Source organism: Leuciscus leuciscus, assembly GCF_965113295.1.
Source record: "Leuciscus leuciscus genome assembly, chromosome: 21".
In the NCBI taxonomy this organism is placed as follows: Eukaryota; Metazoa; Chordata; class Actinopteri; order Cypriniformes; family Leuciscidae; genus Leuciscus; species Leuciscus leuciscus.
This window is the reverse complement of record NC_138745.1, coordinates 6,694,192-6,712,894: the sequence shown is the minus strand read 5'-3', so window position 1 is coordinate 6,712,894 and position 18,703 is coordinate 6,694,192. Positions and strand designations below refer to the sequence as shown.

General features: G+C 37.5%; 1 protein-coding gene across 1 annotated transcript; it reads right to left on the bottom strand.

Annotated features, from left to right (window-relative positions):
• Window positions 1–327: 327 nt before the first annotated feature.
• On the bottom strand, window positions 328–18,665 carry kif22 (kinesin family member 22). The gene is made up of 13 exons (XM_082151512.1): window positions 18,506–18,665; window positions 18,035–18,230; window positions 14,172–14,299; window positions 13,885–14,039; window positions 11,538–11,747; window positions 10,238–10,631; window positions 10,032–10,152; window positions 7,492–7,612; window positions 7,032–7,212; window positions 5,963–6,051; window positions 4,040–4,261; window positions 3,866–3,925; window positions 328–2,830 (listed from the first exon to the last, which is right to left on the bottom strand). Exons 2-13 carry the CDS (start codon window positions 18,226–18,228, stop codon window positions 2,801–2,803), a joined length of 1,905 nt encoding a protein of 634 aa, XP_082007638.1. The 5' UTR covers window positions 18,229–18,230; window positions 18,506–18,665; the 3' UTR covers window positions 328–2,800.
• Between the last annotated feature and the right edge of the window lie 38 nt (window positions 18,666–18,703).

Here is an 18,703-nt window from a genome sequence, read left to right as displayed (position 1 = left end):
CACTAGTGGATGAGTGACACACTCATTTTTTGAAGGCAGCTTATAGGCTTTAGTCTTGTGATCATAGGTTATATTAGAGTGCCCTTGCTTCACGCTACAAGTAACAAGCATTTCTACTAAATAAGTCGGCTTCGCAGTTCATGTATTACTCAGTATAACAAAGAATCATGAACATTACAACGTAAGCTTGGATTCCAAAAAAGAAAAACACTGTAAAAGAAAAAAAAATTGGTAACACTTCATAGTATAAAAATGCATTATAAATGTGTTCTATGATGCATTATAAAATTATAATCAATGCATTTTCATAAATAAACGCAACCAAAGTTAAAAAGCATTAGCCTTTATTTGCAGATTCCTTGTTACATCTAAAAAAAATTTTTTTCACTTATTTTAATGCATTATACTTTCAAGTGTGCGTTCAATGAATAGGCAAGACAAGTATTATGTATCAAAACTGTGGTTACAATTATTTATGAGACCATACAATACATTATTATAAGGTGCATTAAGGCATAATTAATGCATTGAAATACTTATACAGGCCTTACGTGTTAAAAAAAATCACTTTTGGTGTAAAAAGTATGTTTTACAATGCATTTAAATGCTGCCTTATTAAATTACAATATACTTTACTATTTTTATTACTAATTTACAGTGAAAACTTGAAGAGTTGAAGAACTGAAACTGCAAAATACAATCCTATATGCTCTCCCCATATTTTACTGTACTTGTTTTATTTCATACAGTATGTAAATGCATAGTAATATGTATTTTAATACTTTTAAAAAATCAATACTTTTAAAATCCAAAAAATAAGTGTCAAGTTAAACAATTTTCCCGATATTTATAACTACTGTGAAATACAGTAAAAATGGTTCTTTTGGAACTGAAAAATACTAATAACTTCACAGTCTATACAGGTTTAAGTAGTTTGGTATATTAAATTTACATCACTTAAAGATATACATTTACGAACAGTAAAATATACAATCCAGAAGCCATCCTGTAATCCCTGAACTGTCACTGTATTTTTACTGTAAATTGTACATTTAGTTTTTTTAGTGATCAACATAAGCAGTTCCACAAAATATGAACATTATGCAGTTAACTTATATAACTCAGTGATTATAAATACATATGGACATTGCAGTGTGAAAAGTAACCCTAAAAAGTAAAAGCTTCCAAAAATAGATTAGTGAAAGATTTTACTTCAAATAATTGACTTTTTGTCAATTCCTTCATTGTTATGCGACTGAAGCAGTCATTGTCTCTGCTCGGTAATCAATTTTCTTTTCTTCTTGTTAAAAAGGGTTACAAGGTTTACAATGAAAACATGAAAGTGAATCTACGCTGTGGTCTTGTCATGCAGTTCTGTGATTGGCCGGTCTGGTCTGTCAAGCTGGTAAAAGGATTGCTCTCTTGAGTAATAAATAAGCAGTATTGACTGCAGGCAGGGAAGAGCACACACACACTCACCAACAAACCATTTACATTCGCTTTCAGTTCAAAATGCAAATCCTGAATGACAAGTCAAGGATATTCAAAGCCCTCAAAGAGCATCTGGCCATGTAAGCCTTAGCTAAAAATGAATGAATATAATTACACTGGATAAAACACCAAACCAATTTGACAGTAATTTTTTTCAGATTCATAGGTTTAAGTTAAAAAACAATATAGTGCCAGAAATTAAGATAAACGCACTTCCAGAGCTCCTGGAGTCTCAGTCCTGCAGTTTAGCTTGAGATCACCCTTTCTTTTTTTAAAGCGAGCTTTATTTCAGCTTTTACTGTTTTATTACAGTTTTGAATAATGAACCCATACATAAAGGGTTCGCCATTTCAGAATTTTAAGATTATAAACCCTGCATTGATTCAGTTACCCACATTTTCTTTAGTTTACAGTTTAAACCATCCACACTGGACACCATAAAACTAAACTGCACCTTATCAATATGTTTGGAAGCGCTTTTTGTAAACCTGCGATTAATAAGTAAACCTTCCCTAATAAGTGTTCAGATGTTCGGCTAGTCATTTTCACAAAATGTTGACATTCAAAGGGATATATAATACTTGCTTTAATATGCTAAAACTCTTTGGTTGTTGCATTGACAATATTTTGTAACATTTTGGACAGATTGCCCCAAAACTCCTTGGCACACAGGCTAAATAACAGCTTATCTTCAACCTATAATTCTGGCGAGTAATTGAGCCTTTGCAAAGCCTACCAACTTTCCGGTCTAGTTTGTTTGTTGGGCAAAAGGGTGAATTATCAAAACTAAAAACATTTTACATCTTTTGGAAGTTGCATTGATAGTATTTGCAAAAATAGTCTGAGTTTGAAAGGGCATGACGCCTCTGCAGAGAGTCAGGTTTGCTAATGTGTCTCTACTGGCCAATGTGGGGAGGATCTCACGCTGGTCTGAAAACTATAGCTCTGTTAAAGGATGTTTGAGAACACCAATAATGCAGTGGTTCACAAAATTAATCATTTCAGGTAATAGACATTTGTCAAGTGAAATAAAACTCGCTGAGCTTCTTTGATGGTGGCATTTATTTAGTGCCACATGATAAATGAAGCAAGTTCATTTAAAAAAAAAGAAAAGAAAAAAGTTAAATACTTAAAAAAAAAAATAAAAAAAAGGGAAAATTGGCATAAGTATGCAGGAATCAGAAAACATGGAAAATAAGAAAAAAAGACAAAACTGTACACAAAATATTATACATAAAATGGGTGTAAAAACATCTTAAAACACTCTCATAAAGCACAAGCGGTCCTCTTCAGACGTGGCTCAAACGCTTCACTTCCCCATACTGCTGAGAATATTCGCCTGTGGAGGGAAAGAAGTGAGAGTGAGTGACTCAAAGTCAATTTCCTAAATCACATTCAATTGTGCTTCCCTCCAGACATTAAAAATCCATAGTAGGGCTGAGTTGAAAACATCTATTTCTCAATTTGAATCGATTCTCATTTGGATGAACAGATATTGATTCTTAAATCCCAAGAATCTTTTAGTCTGTGCTGTTTTCAGTTGATACATGAGCAAAACTTCACTAAACATTTGTAGTGCGCCTCACATCCAATAATTGCAATAATCTTTGCGCTTTAACTTCTGATATGAAACCGGTCTCAGTTTTCCAACGGAGGCAGTTTTATTTTACGAAATTCAATCAATAAATACCATTTCGATGCCATGTAATTTGGCGTGACAGAGCGCAGGTGAACCAATCTTTTCCTCTTCATTAGTTACAGCATGAAATAAACACTAATGAACATCAGAAGGTATGTTGAAAGAAACCGTACAGGTTAATGTAATGTATCATGTAATCGCTCAGTGTTTCAACCTTAAAAATACGTCAAAACAGCTTGTAAACAATGTAACGTTTACCTCAGAAAAGCCTTTCATAACCTCATTCTTCAGCTAGAAAAATTTACTCTAAAGAGCATTTTGCCAAATATTTGCATCATATTACATATTCTACTTTTACTTATCCGGTCATTTAATATCTGTATGTTTGAATAGAACTGTCATGAAAACAAGTTTGGAAACAGCCACCTTTTAAATGTTTATAATTCAAAACAAATTGGAGAAGAAAGTCATTAAAAACATTTGTTTACAAATAAATCAGTTGTTAATTTTAAACTTGAATATCATAATGTACCAACTGACAGGGTTCCCCGTATAGTTTACAGCATTAAGATGTTTCGTACCTGATTCACATCCAAATGAATTACGCCGAATCGAGATTGGAAAGTAACCGAATCACAAGCTTGTGAATCCGTATCAAAATCAAATTGAACTGTGAAATTTGCATCAATGCCTAACCCATATCCATAGTAGACATTACTGCTGCAAACTGAATACCTTTATGAAAGAAGAGAAACGTTTAGCTGTAACGCCTTCGATTTTCTTCAGGTCTTCCACCTGCAAACAAAGGGGAAAACAACTCCATATTACATCTCTATTAATCTCTATGTCTTCACAGGTAAGGACTCAATCTCTACAGGTGGTCTTTGTCAGCATCAGTCAGCACTATACCTGTGTGAAGTCCCCATGAATCTCTCTCCAGCCCATGATCAGTTTGGCTTTCTTGTCTCCGATCAGCTGCAGGCTCTTGAGCTCCTTCAGAGAGCCGGAGTTCAGCGTCTGCAGGATTTTCTTCCTGGACTGCTCCAGTAATGCTGAATCCAGATGGGACTCCCAGCTGACGTCTACAGCGGAGGGTGGATCCACACCTCCATTTTCCTTACCCTCACCCACCTAAAGAGCAAAAAAAAAAATTATATATATATATATATATATATATATATAATCTTCATGTCAAACATGAAAGTAATAGTAGTTTCAATCAAATGTCAATTTGATATTGAGTCCGATTCTTAAATCCCAAGAATCAATCTTTTGGTCTATGCCATTTTCAGTTGATTAATGAACACTTTGTAGCATGCCTCCCATCCAATAAATCAGAATAAACTTTGTTCTTTGCTACTTTTGCAATGAAAAGATCTCAGCTTTCAAATTGATAATTTTCAAACAATACCGTTTTGTCGCTCTTTAATGTGTGACAGATCGCTGTAGCGCAGCTTAGTTCAAGCTCGTGAACTGATCATCTCTTCCTCTTTACTACGATTAAGCATGAAATAAATATATGAATGAACATCAGAAGGTATGTTGAAAGTTACAGTACAACTTACAAAATCCATATCACAAATCGCTCAGCGTTTCAACTGTGGAAAGATGTTAATAAAACTATTTTTAAAATTACATTACTCACCTAAATGTTTGCTCACTCATTGTACTGTATTCAGGTACAGAAAATGTATAAAGTACTCAATAACACTGGATAGTCTTTTAGTCCTACATAAATTAAATGGATATAGGCTATTAATCCGGATTCCTTAATTTAAGCATTCTTTAGTTTTTTTTAATCAACATTAATGACAGACACACATTAGGCTGCTGTCACTTTAAGAGCTAGTGCAGGATCACATCTGTTTAAGACATAACTGACCGAAGAATACTAGCCAAGACGGGAATTTACATAATTTGACCGAAGCAGCGAATAACTAATTTGTTACTCTCGAGCTGTTCGTGAGGCGGCTTTACGCATGTGCGCAGAGAAACCCATCTCTCCGAGAGCGTGCGAGTACTGAATGGTTTAAAATAGCTTGAATGTTTAAATTGATAAGACTTAAAGATGAGCAAATGATAAACTTTATTGAAGATGCAACACTGTCCCGAGAGAGAGAGAACCGCTGAATCACTCACACTTTGTGAAATTACATCTCACAGAAAGTTTTAAAATGACTGATTTGAGCGTATAATCTGTGGGGATTCATTTACTCATACAACCTACATACTAAAGTGAATACATGTTTGCAGGAATTTCCTGCATCGTAAGCACAAGACATATGGGGACGATTTAAATTATGCCCAATCATGCTCCGAAATTTGAGCTCTAAAAATTATGATGTAGAATGCTTTTTTTTTTTAAAACACCATACTTTGACAAATATTAGTTTGATAATATCTAAATAAATATCCACTCTGATCAAATCATACACACGATTTGGACCGGACATGAAGTCATGTTATTTTTCTTCACCAGATGGCAGTAATCTGACCCTAACTAGTAGATTTCTATTGTGGTGAAGTTTGAAAGGTTTGTGAATTTGCTTATACAAATAATGGTTAAACAGAAATTTACATACAAGACCTAAATTAGATCTAAAAATCCCAAAAGTGCAAAATAAAATAAAGGTAAAATAAGGATGTGAACAGACAAGGTGTAACCCTTTTTCAAAAAGCTTAGGAAGGTTAATACAAGTCTTCTTTAAGAGACTATTCGATACAGTATTTGCATTTTTGGGTGAACTATCCACTAAAGTGGCCTTCGTACAATAAACACTGGCATTCAGACCTGCATCTGCATCTTAATAGCACACAATGTTGCACACTGACCTCAGTTTGGACACGTTTCTTCTTCTTATCCAATAATTGAGAGGGTTTACACACCACAGCACACTGCTGTAACGGCTGCACCTGAGACACTGAGAAAGAGGTCCTCATTTACTAAACAGTCTCGGATGTTGAACAATGCTTTCCTAAATGTATCAATTGACAATTCCAAGAGTAAAGGCCCCGATACACTTCAAGCTAAATGGAAGAACTGGTGTGATGGCATTTCAAACAGAAACATGCCAAAACTAAATTTGTTTGGAGTTTGATTCGGGAGTTCAAAACAGCTTGCCAATGCAAACTTTTTGGAAAACACCAATCAAATTGGCCCATGTCGATTATGTAATAGGTAGGTGAGGGTCCACTTTCTTTTTTTTTTTTTTGTCTATGGTAAAAACATGAAGAGACTGGAGAGCTGCTTTATAGCACAAACTTTAGTTTGAATGCTAATTGAAAGCAACACATACATGGTTTTGCATGTTTCATACTGTAAAGCTGTTTGCTTTAAAGCAATCTTTTCTATAAAGTGTATATAAATAAACAGGACTTGATCGAAGGGCCGAATTGCAGAGCCGGTGTGCAAACATCCACATCGCTATGATCAGATGCTTCTTAACTGCTGTCAGTTTTGTGCATTATTTTGTTATTGAGGGGAAAAGTGAGCAGCACATATTTACATGTTCATCTAAACGTCACTATCTGCAGCGTGGGCGGCGTCGGGATGTTCGCTAACCGTATACCGCTGCAAACGCATTTCACACTTTTTACCCCTGAGCGAAGAACTAAAAAGAACTGAGTATATAAGGGCCTTAAGATTGCAAAATAAAGCCCATCCGGAAGCACAAAAGCTGACAGTAGCAGGACGAGAGAGGGGACCGAGCGGAATAGCTTTGAGCCCTGAAGAGTGAAGCACCCGCAGCATCATAGAAACAGTGCATGCTAACAGAACAAATGAACAGGTAGAGAGGAAAGACCAGGGAAACGTCTCTAAAGGGTCATGACACATCAATGCTGAGTGCTCATGCATAAAGGGTCCCAGGAGGAGAAAAGGATGAAGTCAGCCTCATCTCACCCTGTAGCGGCGTGACAACGGCCTGCTGTTTGCGCGGTCTGGCAGCTGTAGACTGTTTTCTGTGCAGTGGAGGCAGATCTGTCTTAAAGAGAAGAGCATCTTCAGGCTCTTTCTCAGTATCTTCACTCTTGTTAAACATTTTTGCTTTGTCTTCCAGCTCCTTCTGTTTCTCCTTCAACATCTTTGGAGAGAGCAGAACATATATTTGAGTCACCCATTGGCGGTTTTAGTTGACGTGGAAAAGGTTTTCCAAACTGAGCACCATGACCACTTAAACTGGGTTACGGTTCATGTAAACTCCAGTATAGTTTGCAGTTTGTATAAGTAATCCAGCCTAATTTGCAATTGATGGATTAACTATAAACAGGACTGAGGTATATCTCACTGATGCTTATGTTCTTTCTTCTGATGCATTTAAGTTCAGATGGAAATGCTAAAGTCAGAAGAGTGTGTACGATACCTGAATTTCTTTACGGGACTGTGCCACAGTTTTGAGCAGGTTGAGTCTCTCTCTCTCAGCTGAGCCCATCATCATCTTCTCCAGGGCCAGGAGTCTTTCCAGAACTGATGAATCTGGTGAACTGAAAGACATCTAATCTTATAGAACATCTACACCAGCAGATTCATGTACATATCCATTGTGTTTACAATGATTTTACATATTAATCATCACTATGAAAATCACAATACCATTTAACGATAAAATCCCCCCATTAATACACTCATCCCAGCAAACTTTTAGCAGCAAAAATAGAGTAATAGTAAGTTGTTCACTTCTGATTATTTCAAAAGAATCACTCAAATGCTCAAAAACACACAATTTTCTGCATCATTATTCCAGTCTTCAGGGTCACATGATCATTTTAATATGATGATTTGATGCTCAAGAAACAATTTTCAGTGTTGAAAACTGTTTTTGATGCTTAATGTTTCTGTGGAAACATTGTCACATTTCAGGATTCTTTTATGAATAGGAAGTTCAAAAGAACAGCATTTATTTGAAATAGAAATATTTTGTAACATTATTGCACTCCAATTTACCGGTAAGTATTATATTGGCCCATAGCAGGGATTCCCCAAATATTTACTTAATTTAAGATAATTTCAATTATTTTACACCACGTTAACTTGACATACTTTCTGATGTTGTTAAAGGGACACTTCACCCATTTGCATTAAGCTTTGTATTGTTAGAAACCCAGTCATATATTATAATAAACGTGGATTTTTCATTAATTTTTCCCTGAGATGGGAGAAATAAGGATTTAAGTGTTTTACTTCCTGCTTATTATGACGTAAAAATCATCATTTTGCGTCATAATAAGCAGGAAGTCACATTTCATTGAAAAGTGTAGAGACTACAAACACTAGCTCCTCATTATTCCAGGGGGCGGGACCCGCTCACGCTACAGGCCTATTACAGATCAGTGGGTGGGACTTCACTTTCTGAAACTAAAAGCAATATCCTCCATCTTGTTTGGAAGCTAAGCTAACAGGCACTGTGGAGCAAGCTGTGAAGATATGACAATAGCGGAGGGTTACTCAATATGATGTAGAAGAAGAGGATTTCGGAAGTCTGATGCTCGAATCAGGTGTTTGTGGCTACCTTTACAAGCCGCATAGCGAAGAGCAGCCGAGGCAGAAGACCTGCCTGTCGCGGACGAGAAGCCCAGACTGGCTCGAGCTGGGGGCGGACTGGTGGCGCCGGTGATCTCACTATGCAACTACGAACCGCTACGAACACAGAGATAGAGTCCGTCTGCTGCAAAGCATTTAAACGATGCCAATTTCTCCTGGACGAAATCTCTGAATCAGACGAGGACACGGACGTTTGTGTTGTGAACCATCCTAGTTTCGCACCGCATCTGACTGAACATCCCGGTAACGTAACCATGCAATAATTCACCACTTCGAAAGAAATACAAATGAGGAGTAATTCATTAATGAGTTCGCCAACTAACTAACGTTAGACATTTTGTGTGAAATGAATTTCAAGCTCCGGTGGTAGCTAGCCTTATGGACGGATGAGTGATTCATATGCGTCAGAGTCTCACTAGTAGCCTTGTTGTTTTCAACTGCGCTCTCTAACTGGTAGGCGCGGCTTGGGAGTGGCCTCCTAGGGCAGCGAAGCAAGTGCATTCTGGGAGTTGTTGTCTTTCATCCACATAAGCCAAAAATACATTTTCTGGCTTTTCTCAGTCTAGAAAGCTCCAAATTCAAAAATAATTTCACATTTCTTCTACATAAATGACCTATTTTAAATACACATTCATCTTTCCAGAGGTGAAGTATCCCTTTAATGGTCATTACATACAGGTAAACAAAAAATTATAATTCTCAAAATTTGAAAAAAAGCTCATCCAAGCTTTATAATGGCAGTGATCTGGTGTATACTTTTTTTTAATATACGCATCGCATCAGAAGGTCTTTATTAACCCAGCAGAGCCGTGTGGAGCACTTTAATCATGGATGGATGCACTTTGATGGACTTCAAAAAATATACAGCTTTTCAATGCCATTATAAAGCTTGGAAGAGCCAGGACATTTTTTAATATAACTCTGATTGTATTCGTCTGAAAGAAGAATGTCATATCCACCTAGGATGACTTGAGGGTGAGAAAATCATGTGCTAATTTTCATTTTTGGGTGAACTGTCCCTTTAACTTCAACTCACAAACCCTACTCTGGGATACCCTTGGGCAAAATGAAATTCTCATTAAAAGCAATTCACAGCAAATAAATAGAGATTTAAATATTGACTATGCTTAAAAAAAAACAAAAAAACCCAGAAAGATCAAGGTTTTAGCTAGATCGCCCCGCAAAAGTACATATGTCCTCCCAATGAATGTCCAACAAGGCACATTTAGCCTGTGGTTTTCGACATAGGGAGTCTTCATTTGAGCACCAGCTACCAAATCGTGGCCTACCGAACAAAGCCAAGACCTGCTTAAGTGCTCCAGATCAGTAAACTAGCTCGGCTGTTGTAACACGTGCTCTTACCCATGTGGATGTACGGGCGGCGACGAGGACTGTTCAGCTTTCTTCACCTCCTTAGACCTCTTGTTCTGGTGCTCAACAGAACCTCCAGCTTCCCGTTCCTCTCTGGATCTCTTTCCATGAGCTACAAGAGAAGGGACAAATGACTACAATTACATACATCGTTATTCTCAGCATCCAGAAAAACACAAGAATAGCGCACTGCTCACCAATTGTAGGGGCTAAAACGGTTTCCTTGACAAAGGGTCGATTGACAATCAGCTTGGACTTGGCGGCGAAGTTAAGGGCTGAGAAGGTGTCAAAATAGTATCTGTACTCCGGTGCGATGTTGGTGATCATGACAGAATGTGCGGAACCACCCAGAGAGTCCTGCAGCAGACGGGTGAGTTTACTGTCCCTGTAGGGCACGCGGCCCCCGGCCCCTGTGTTCAGAGCGTCCACCACTTTACTGAGGGTGAAGAGGGACAGGTTGATGGCTCCACTCTCTTTCAGACGAATGCCCTGGTTTCCTGTGCGTCGGTTGTCCTCTGAACCGGCCAGGTCAACCAAATACAACTTTCCAGTTTGTTGTCTGTGTGGCGGCCCACGCCGAGACTTCACTACCTGAGAGCAAATGCATTCATTGATGTGACTTGTCAGTCTTTTTCAGAAGGTTGGTAACCTTTATAGGTCCCTATGAAATCAGTTTTTCCACAGTTCTCTTTTTTATATATCTGCAATCCATTTTAATGCTTTAATTAAATGTCAAAAAACATTGAAAACAAAACTTTAACCTATTTATTTATTAAATTTGAACAACAACAGCCTATGAAATGTTTATTTTTCCCAGAAAGTCTGTTTTAATTTTTTACTGGATTCTGTGTTTTATGATTTAATTAAAATCCATGATCAAAAACAGTGGTAATCAATTGAATGCATAAAACTATCAATTTCAATAATCTCTTCAAATGTAATCAAATTAAATTTGGACAATTGGTTTCATATTTTGGCACACAGAAAATGTGTGATATTCCTTAAAAGACTGTTTTAATATTGTATTACTGTTCTTACTTTGAAAAGTACATTCTACTGTACAATAGTAATATATTTGTCGGTTGCTTTTATTTTGGCAGGTGTAGTGAACAATAACTGCGGTAGTCTGTAGATATAAATATGTAGACTTCATACAGACATATACAATATTCACAGACACTAGTCCATAATGCGATTTATCCAAAATTTTGCCCAATTCTGTGACATTCTGCATTATACAGTAAACTCAATTTTTTTATTCATGAGAGATCTATGTTTTCCGCATTGCAGAAATCACAGTGCTCTAGCTTTATAATACTAACATAAGTGTTCTCTCTCCCAATTACAACCAGCAAACACAGTAAAAGTCAGTGGTTTTGTTTGAGGGAGAGATTTATTTTCAGCACCAGCTACCAAATCATGGTCTACCACACAGAGACCAGGACCTGCTTAAGTGCTTCTGGACAACTAGAATGAAGTGAAGAATGAAGTTCAAACCTTTATAAGGAGGATAGCGTGACTGCGGCTGGAACGCTGGTTGAGTTTAGTTGAGGCTGTGGTGCGGTTTAGACTCGCGGGAATGAAATGAGTGTCAAAATCGGCAAAGGATGAGAGGGGTGTGTGTGTTAGCCCGGGAATGAGGATGTTTCTGTCTTTGTCTTCACGGATGGGCAGGTCCTGGGAACCTGGAGACAACAGGTCCAGCACCTACAGACACAAAGCTAATCAATATTCCAGAGCAGATGCCCACTGAAATAAGGTATAAACAAAAATACATGTGAAATGTTTTTAAAATAAGGCTTGCAAATTAATTCAGCAAGGATTCAAAAGTGACATTTGTACTTTTACAAAAGACTTAAAATGTTGTTTCAATTCATTCAAGAATCTTAAAAATAAATAAAAGTCACCACAGTTTCCACAAAAATATTAGCAGCACAATGTTTTTCAACACTGATAATAATACAATCATTAGAATGATTTCTGAAGGATCATGTGACACTGAAGACTTGAGTAATGATGCTGAAAAGTTCAGCTGTCATCACAGGACTAAAGATATTATTTTAAAACATTAAAATAGAAAACTGCTATTTTCAACTAATATTTCACAACATTAAATGTTTTTACTGTATTATTAAATGCAGGCTTGGTGCGCATAAAATACTTTTCATTTACTGACACCAAATTCACTTTGCCCATCTAAGAAATAAAAAAAAAGTTTTTTGTGGTAATAAAAATAGACCTAAGCAAAGACCTAACCCTTTCAAATTACTTTATTATTTAGTGTTCAATTTGTGGAAAGGAGTTCAATTAGGTCGTCACACACACAGCCTCAATCAGTTCTACGGTCTGAAGAGACTCATGTGAAATCACACAGGAGAGAAGCCAGTCAGTAGAGATTGTGGCAAAACCTTTCACAGTTCTTGTATATTGTTGTCTTTCAATGCATATGATCATTCACACTCAGAAAGTAGAACAAAAATGACATTCATTACAAGATGATTTGTTAAAACTTTTCAAAATGCATCTGGAGACTATTTTTCCAGGCATGAATTTTGTCATTGAGGATTACTTAAAATACCGTGCAAAAATCTTGTCTCGTTCTTGTGAACCCAATCTTGTGTGCCACGTTGTCACATACATACACACATAATTAGGGGTGTAATGGTTCACAAAATTCACGGTTCGGTTCGATACGGTACACTTGTGTCACGGTTCGGTACGGTACGTTTTCCATAGGCAACAGCAAAAATAAATAAATGCCAGAGAAATTTCCTTGAATTAATTTTTTTAAAATTATTATTTTATTTAATGAAACTAACATCATAAAGTATGATTTTTTGGGGATTTTTTTACTGAGCAATAATGGAGCTATACTTGACTCTTCTTATGAGCATATAAAACAAAACAGCTCCTTGGACAAAATGAAATGTAATATTGTAGTAATGTCAAAATAAAACAGACGTAATGTTACTTGAAAGCATTATAGCCCACTATTCCTGACAAACTTCCATACCTTGCAGTTAGTGTTACTACAGCAAATCCATTCCACGGTGAATGTTGCTGATCTGTGGACACTGTATAGTTCATTCATGGCACGATGTTTCTTCCTGGTTTCCACGTCAGCGCTGTTTGATCCGTTAATAACAGAAATGTGCATGTTTCTCACTAGATCTCGCAGCGATGTTATTACTTCAGTGGCGAAATCAAAAAGCATTTGAAATTCAAATGCTTTCTTTACTGGTCTGGATCTCTTAGCGCTGTGTGGTGTTGCTTGATCAGGCTCGCGCATAGGGCTCGCGAGTCCCGCTTCACAGGTCAAAACTGATAAACGGTCCACACAAACACAATAAGAGTAGCTCAGTTTCGTTCCTTACATTGCATTTGCCAGTTGATGTTGTGGTCGCGCCAGCCTCTATGAGCGCGCTTGCCACCCGCGACGCGCCTTCATTTGAAATAACGAAATTTTGGTCGGCAGAAAAAATGGTCCAACGAACCGTTCGGTACGTAATGCGTACCGAAAACCGAACCGAAAGCCTCGTACCGAACGGTTCGATACGAATACGCGTATCGTTACACCCGTACACATAAAAGGTGTTTTTTTTTTTCACAAGAGCACTATTGTTTTTAATACATCTTGCAGCCTTAGAAAATGGTTTAATAATGTGGTTCATGGATTCTCATCCGTGGAATGCACCACTTCCTAATTTTGCCTGTTACTTGACACGGGTCCAAATTATTTAATTTTTTTTAAATAATAATTTAATTAATGACAGCCCTTTCAAATTTTTGAAAACTTAAAAAGCGCATCTATTTTGCGGTAAGCAGGTTCACCACAATAGAATACCTTTTCATTGTAGATCTCTAAGTAAGACATCCCGACCGAGTATTCCCAACCATCCTGGCTCTTTTCCTGAGCTCCAACCAGATTGAAGACCTCCCTCACAGCTCTGGGAATGACCCCCGGCTCCTCTTGACTGCCAAACATGGTGTGGGTCTTTCCTGAAAAGAGGAGAATGAAGAAATCTTCCGTGTTAGACTGTGAAATGTCTATATAATAGAACCTATCATAAAACCTAGTTCAAATCTAAAAAGGCAAATTAACTGCAAAGGAGATGAAGGCAGGAACGATACCTGCTCCGGTGGGTCCATAGGCAAAGACACTGGCATTCTGACCATTAAGGATGTGGGGGAGGATGGGCTTGACAGAGGTCAGAAACACCTCCTGCTGTGTGGTCTCTTCACCATGAAACACATCAAACCTACAATCCAACATACAATTCAAACCAGCGTGAATCAATCACTGCAAAAACACTTGCCCTTGGTTTCACAGACAAGGCTTAAGCTAGTGCCAGATTTAAACGCATGTTTGAACTGAAAGCAACTTGCACGGGCATATCTTCAAATATGTCACTGCCAGTGTTTTATTTCAAGATGCACATCAGTAATGTTTTATCTAAGGCACATTTATGAAAGCTGCTTATATGTCCTATTTGAACTAAGTCCAATTCTTCGCTCATTATAAGCACTGTCTGTGAAACTAAGCCCTAATGGCATAATTTGTTGAGTACCAAGATTAACAACAACAATTTTATGCTACCTGTAATTTTATAAATTTGTAACATTTTGTCCTTAAAATTCTGTCAGTCACTCACTCTCATGTCGATCCAAACCAGTAAGACTTCGCTCCTCTCCGAAACGAAGATATTTATGAAATGAGAGATTTGTCCCTCAACTGAGTCTCTAGAATGAACCCAAAACTGAAGCTTCAAAACGTTCATAAAGAGATTGTAAAATAAACCCAAATTTGTTCTCACACGTCAAGCAAGCATGAGCTTCCGTTTACCAAACTTGAGTGCTCTACGCATGTTTGCTGATCAATGTTGATATGTGAATAAAAGCCTAAATTAAATCTGTTCATCATATAAAGTGATTGTGTCTCTTCAGAAGACTTTGATTAAACCACTTGATTCATTTTACAAACTCTTTATGAAAGTGTAAGCATCAGTGCACTTGGGTAAATAGGCTCTCTTAGGGCTGTGCAATATAGCAAAAAAAATTACGATCTAATATTTCATATCGTTCGGTATCGATAATCATTGACATTAAGTATATTTTTTTAGACAAGTAGAAAAGTTTGAATTTAAGTTTTTTTTAATCCACATTATTAAAGCAAACAAATTATATTAAGTTTTTGAGCAGTCAAAAACAAATAAAATGTGAACAAAAATATCTTCTTTATGTCTTATATTTAGCTAAAGTAAGTGTTAAAGAAACTCTTGAACTTAAAATGTTACAAAATGTGTGCAATGTAAAAGTGTAAATGTAGAACAATCAAGGCAAACTTTGAGGCAGATCAACACTAGGGGTGTAACGGTTCACAAAATTCACGGTTCGGTACGTTTTCGGTGCAGCAAAAAGAAAGTTTAAATTTAAATAAATTTTATTTTATTTCTTAAAAGTTTCGTTCCGCTACGTTGTGGTGGTCGCGCCAGCATCTCTTCCATTATGAGCGCACTTACCACGTGCCTCCGCAGAGTGTGCGCGCACCTCCCCAAACGGACGAAGTGTTTATACTCTACTACGCGCTCGCCGCTGTACTATTCTGTGAAACGACAGGGGGTGACTCAAGTAATTGTCCTCTTAAAGGAGAAGTTCACTTTTAAAAAAACTTTTGCTGATAATTTACTCACCCCCATGTCATCCAAGATGTCCATGTCTTTCTTTCTTCAGTCGAAAAGAAATTAAGGTTTTTGATGAAAACATTCCAGGATTTTTTCACATATTATGGATTCCATTGGGACCCAAACGGTTCAAGGTCCAAATGACAGTTTCATTGCCGCTTCAAAGGGCTTTAAACGATACCAGACGATGAATAAGGGTCTTATCTAGCGAAACGATCGGTCATTTCAAAAATAAAATAAAAAGTTGACGTTTTATAAGCACAAATGTTCGGCTTGCTCTGTTCTGTGATGCGCGTTCGTGACGTCACGTAATACGCAATTACGTTGAAAAGGTCACGCTTGAAAAATTGAAGAAAATGTTCTTTTTGGCTTTTTAATATTAAAACACTCAGGATGCGCACACGAAATGGGCATTTTAAACGATAAACTGACACAAATACATTTGAAAATGTTTATATGGTCCTCCTTCCGCACATTTGTAAACACATCAAACTTGACCTTTTCAACGTAATTGCGTATTACGTGACGTCACGAACGCGCATCACAGAACAGAGCAAGGCGAACATTTGTGCTTATAAAACGTCAACTTTTTATTTTATTTTTGAAATGACCGATCGTTTCGCTAGATAAGACCCTTATTCATCGTCTGGTATCGTTTAAAGCCCTTTGAAGCGGCAATGAAACTGTCATTTGGACCTTGAACCGTTTGGGTCCCAATGGAATCCATAATATGTGGAAAAATCCTGGAATGTTTTCATCAAAAACCTTAATTTCTTTTCGACTGAAGAAAGAAAGACATGGACATCTTGGATGACATGGGGGTGAGTAAATTATCAGCAAAAGTTTTTTCAAAAGTGAACTTCTCCTTTAACTATCAGGAACAAGCGTGCCGCACAAGCCCTGAAAAGTGAAGCCAAAACGTCTTATTCAACGGGACGTGAGACCAACTAAACAATTAAATACACTTCAAGTGTCTTTTTTCCCAAAGGTGGTTTCTTTCATTTGCTGTCGTTTTTAATCACGCTGATGTAATTTCAAGTGTCTGTTTAAAAAATAAGTTGGTTTTTAGTTAGTTACGTGATGCGGTGGTGTAACGTCATGATTGACAGGTTCTCTGAGCGAAGTAGTCACTGAAGCACCAACGGACATTTTTTCCGGGATCTTCGGAGGACTGAGGAGATTGTATTTACTTTATTTTAACAAGCCTCTTGTCGTACTACAATCAATTTTTTTTTAAAGTGTGCAGAATGCACTCTCCCTGAGTGAGGGCGGAGCGTTGATTTTGCGGCTTTACTTCCTGCTCACGACTGCGCAGGACTGGTCCCGAGATCGCTACTGCGCAGACTCAAGTTCCAGTATGTCAGCGCCATATCGGGAAGCTGGCGGCTTCAGTTCTCATCAATGGAAGAGAGCGAAGGGGCGTCGTCCATATTTTTTTACAGTCTATGATCAGGAATCAACGGTGAGAAGAATGGTCCACATGTGACTTTATTTTAGTACATCACCACCAATACCACATTACAAAAAGAATCGTGTAAAATCCAGGATGAGGAGGAGGGAGGGTCGAGCTAGCCTCCGTTTTGTTTGACAATACTTAGAACGTCAACAAGAAGTGACGTCACCCAACATCGCTTAGAGCACCTTTAATGAAAATAGAGCGCTATATCGAAAAAAAATTATCGTGGTTTACCCTCAATAAATACAGATACCGTTAAACGGAGGGAAGGAAATCGCTCCGATTTAATTAAAAATATCTTCATTTGCGTTCAGAAGATGACTGAAAGACTTAAGGGTTTGGAACGGCACGAGCGGGAGTAAATTATGACAGAAATTTTAGGTGAACTATCCAAAAATAAAATAAAAATACCGATTCCCCCCCAAAAAAGCTCTCATATGTGGGCTTTAAAAACAAACAAAAACGCTTTAAAAATGCTCCCGGAAATCAAATTAAACAATAAATAAGAAATAAAACACTAGGGATCAACATTGTCATATTATATTATTTTCATAATTGACCTAAACATGGAAACTAATGAAATCAAGTTTCCTGCAACACAGAATCAAGATGTAACAGTAAAACCCTCTTTTCCAAGCAAGTTATAAAAGGACAGTTACGAGTGTTTCTCTTCCTGATTATCCCAACAGGCACACAAAGAGCCAGTGGATTTTCATTAAAAGAGAAGATTCATATCAGCACCAGCTACCAAATCATGACCTACTGCACTGAGACCATGACCTGCTTAAAGTGCTTAATAATAAAGAAGACAGTATGAGAGGAATACATAAGAAAAACTTTTAAGGGTTATAACTGACTGGTATTGAAGGGTCTCGGTGGCGTTCCTCCAGTTGATGATCTCCAGCTTTTGTGGGCCCAGGCCCCTGACACAGGGCCCCTCTCCCTTATCGTCCTGCGTGTCCATGTAGGGCCTCAGCCGAACCGCGACACGAACTCTGGAGGTCCGCCTGGATCCAGCAGGAGCTTCACTCACAGCAACACGCTGTGCCATATCTGAGACCACACAACACACGATCAAATATACTTCCTGATATCCACCGAGAAATAAATGCAGTATCGATATAAAAGTAATAAAAGATATGTAGATACATTAGGATGGAAGAAAGTTCCGTTTTCTTAATGTGTTTAATAACTTTTAACGGTTGCTGAAGTAAAGGACTGACGCGTTTCCCTTTCAAAAGCAAAAAAAAAAAAAAAAAAAAGCACACTGTTAGACTGTAACGTTAACGTTAGCAGCTACATATAAACTAACTTTAAAAAAAACTTACCTATTTACTTGTGTACCTGTTAAAACAGGTATTGGTTTATCTAATCCGCCACAAAAAAAAGATGTTTTGCTAAATAAATACAATTCAGTGGATCACAACATTTCTGCAAACTCCTCAACAATGGCGCCTGTCGGACTAAGCACGGTCAGAGAATGTTACTTTCAAAAGAGAATGACTCCGCCCCTTAACTAGTTTTAA

Bases quoted from the DNA above. Each gene is read 5' to 3' on its own strand.
- kif22 (XM_082151512.1), bottom strand. From the start codon at position 18,228: ATGGCACAGCGTGTTGCTGTGAGTGAAGCTCCTGCTGGATCCAGGCGG. The intron at 14,300-18,034 runs GTCAGTTATAAC...GTTGGATTGTAG, and splicing joins ACCGAGACCCTTCAATACCA to GTTTGATGTGTTTCATGGTG. The intron at 7,213-7,491 runs GTATCGTACACA...CTCTCTCCAAAG, and splicing joins AGTCCCGTAAAGAAATTCAG to ATGTTGAAGGAGAAACAGAA.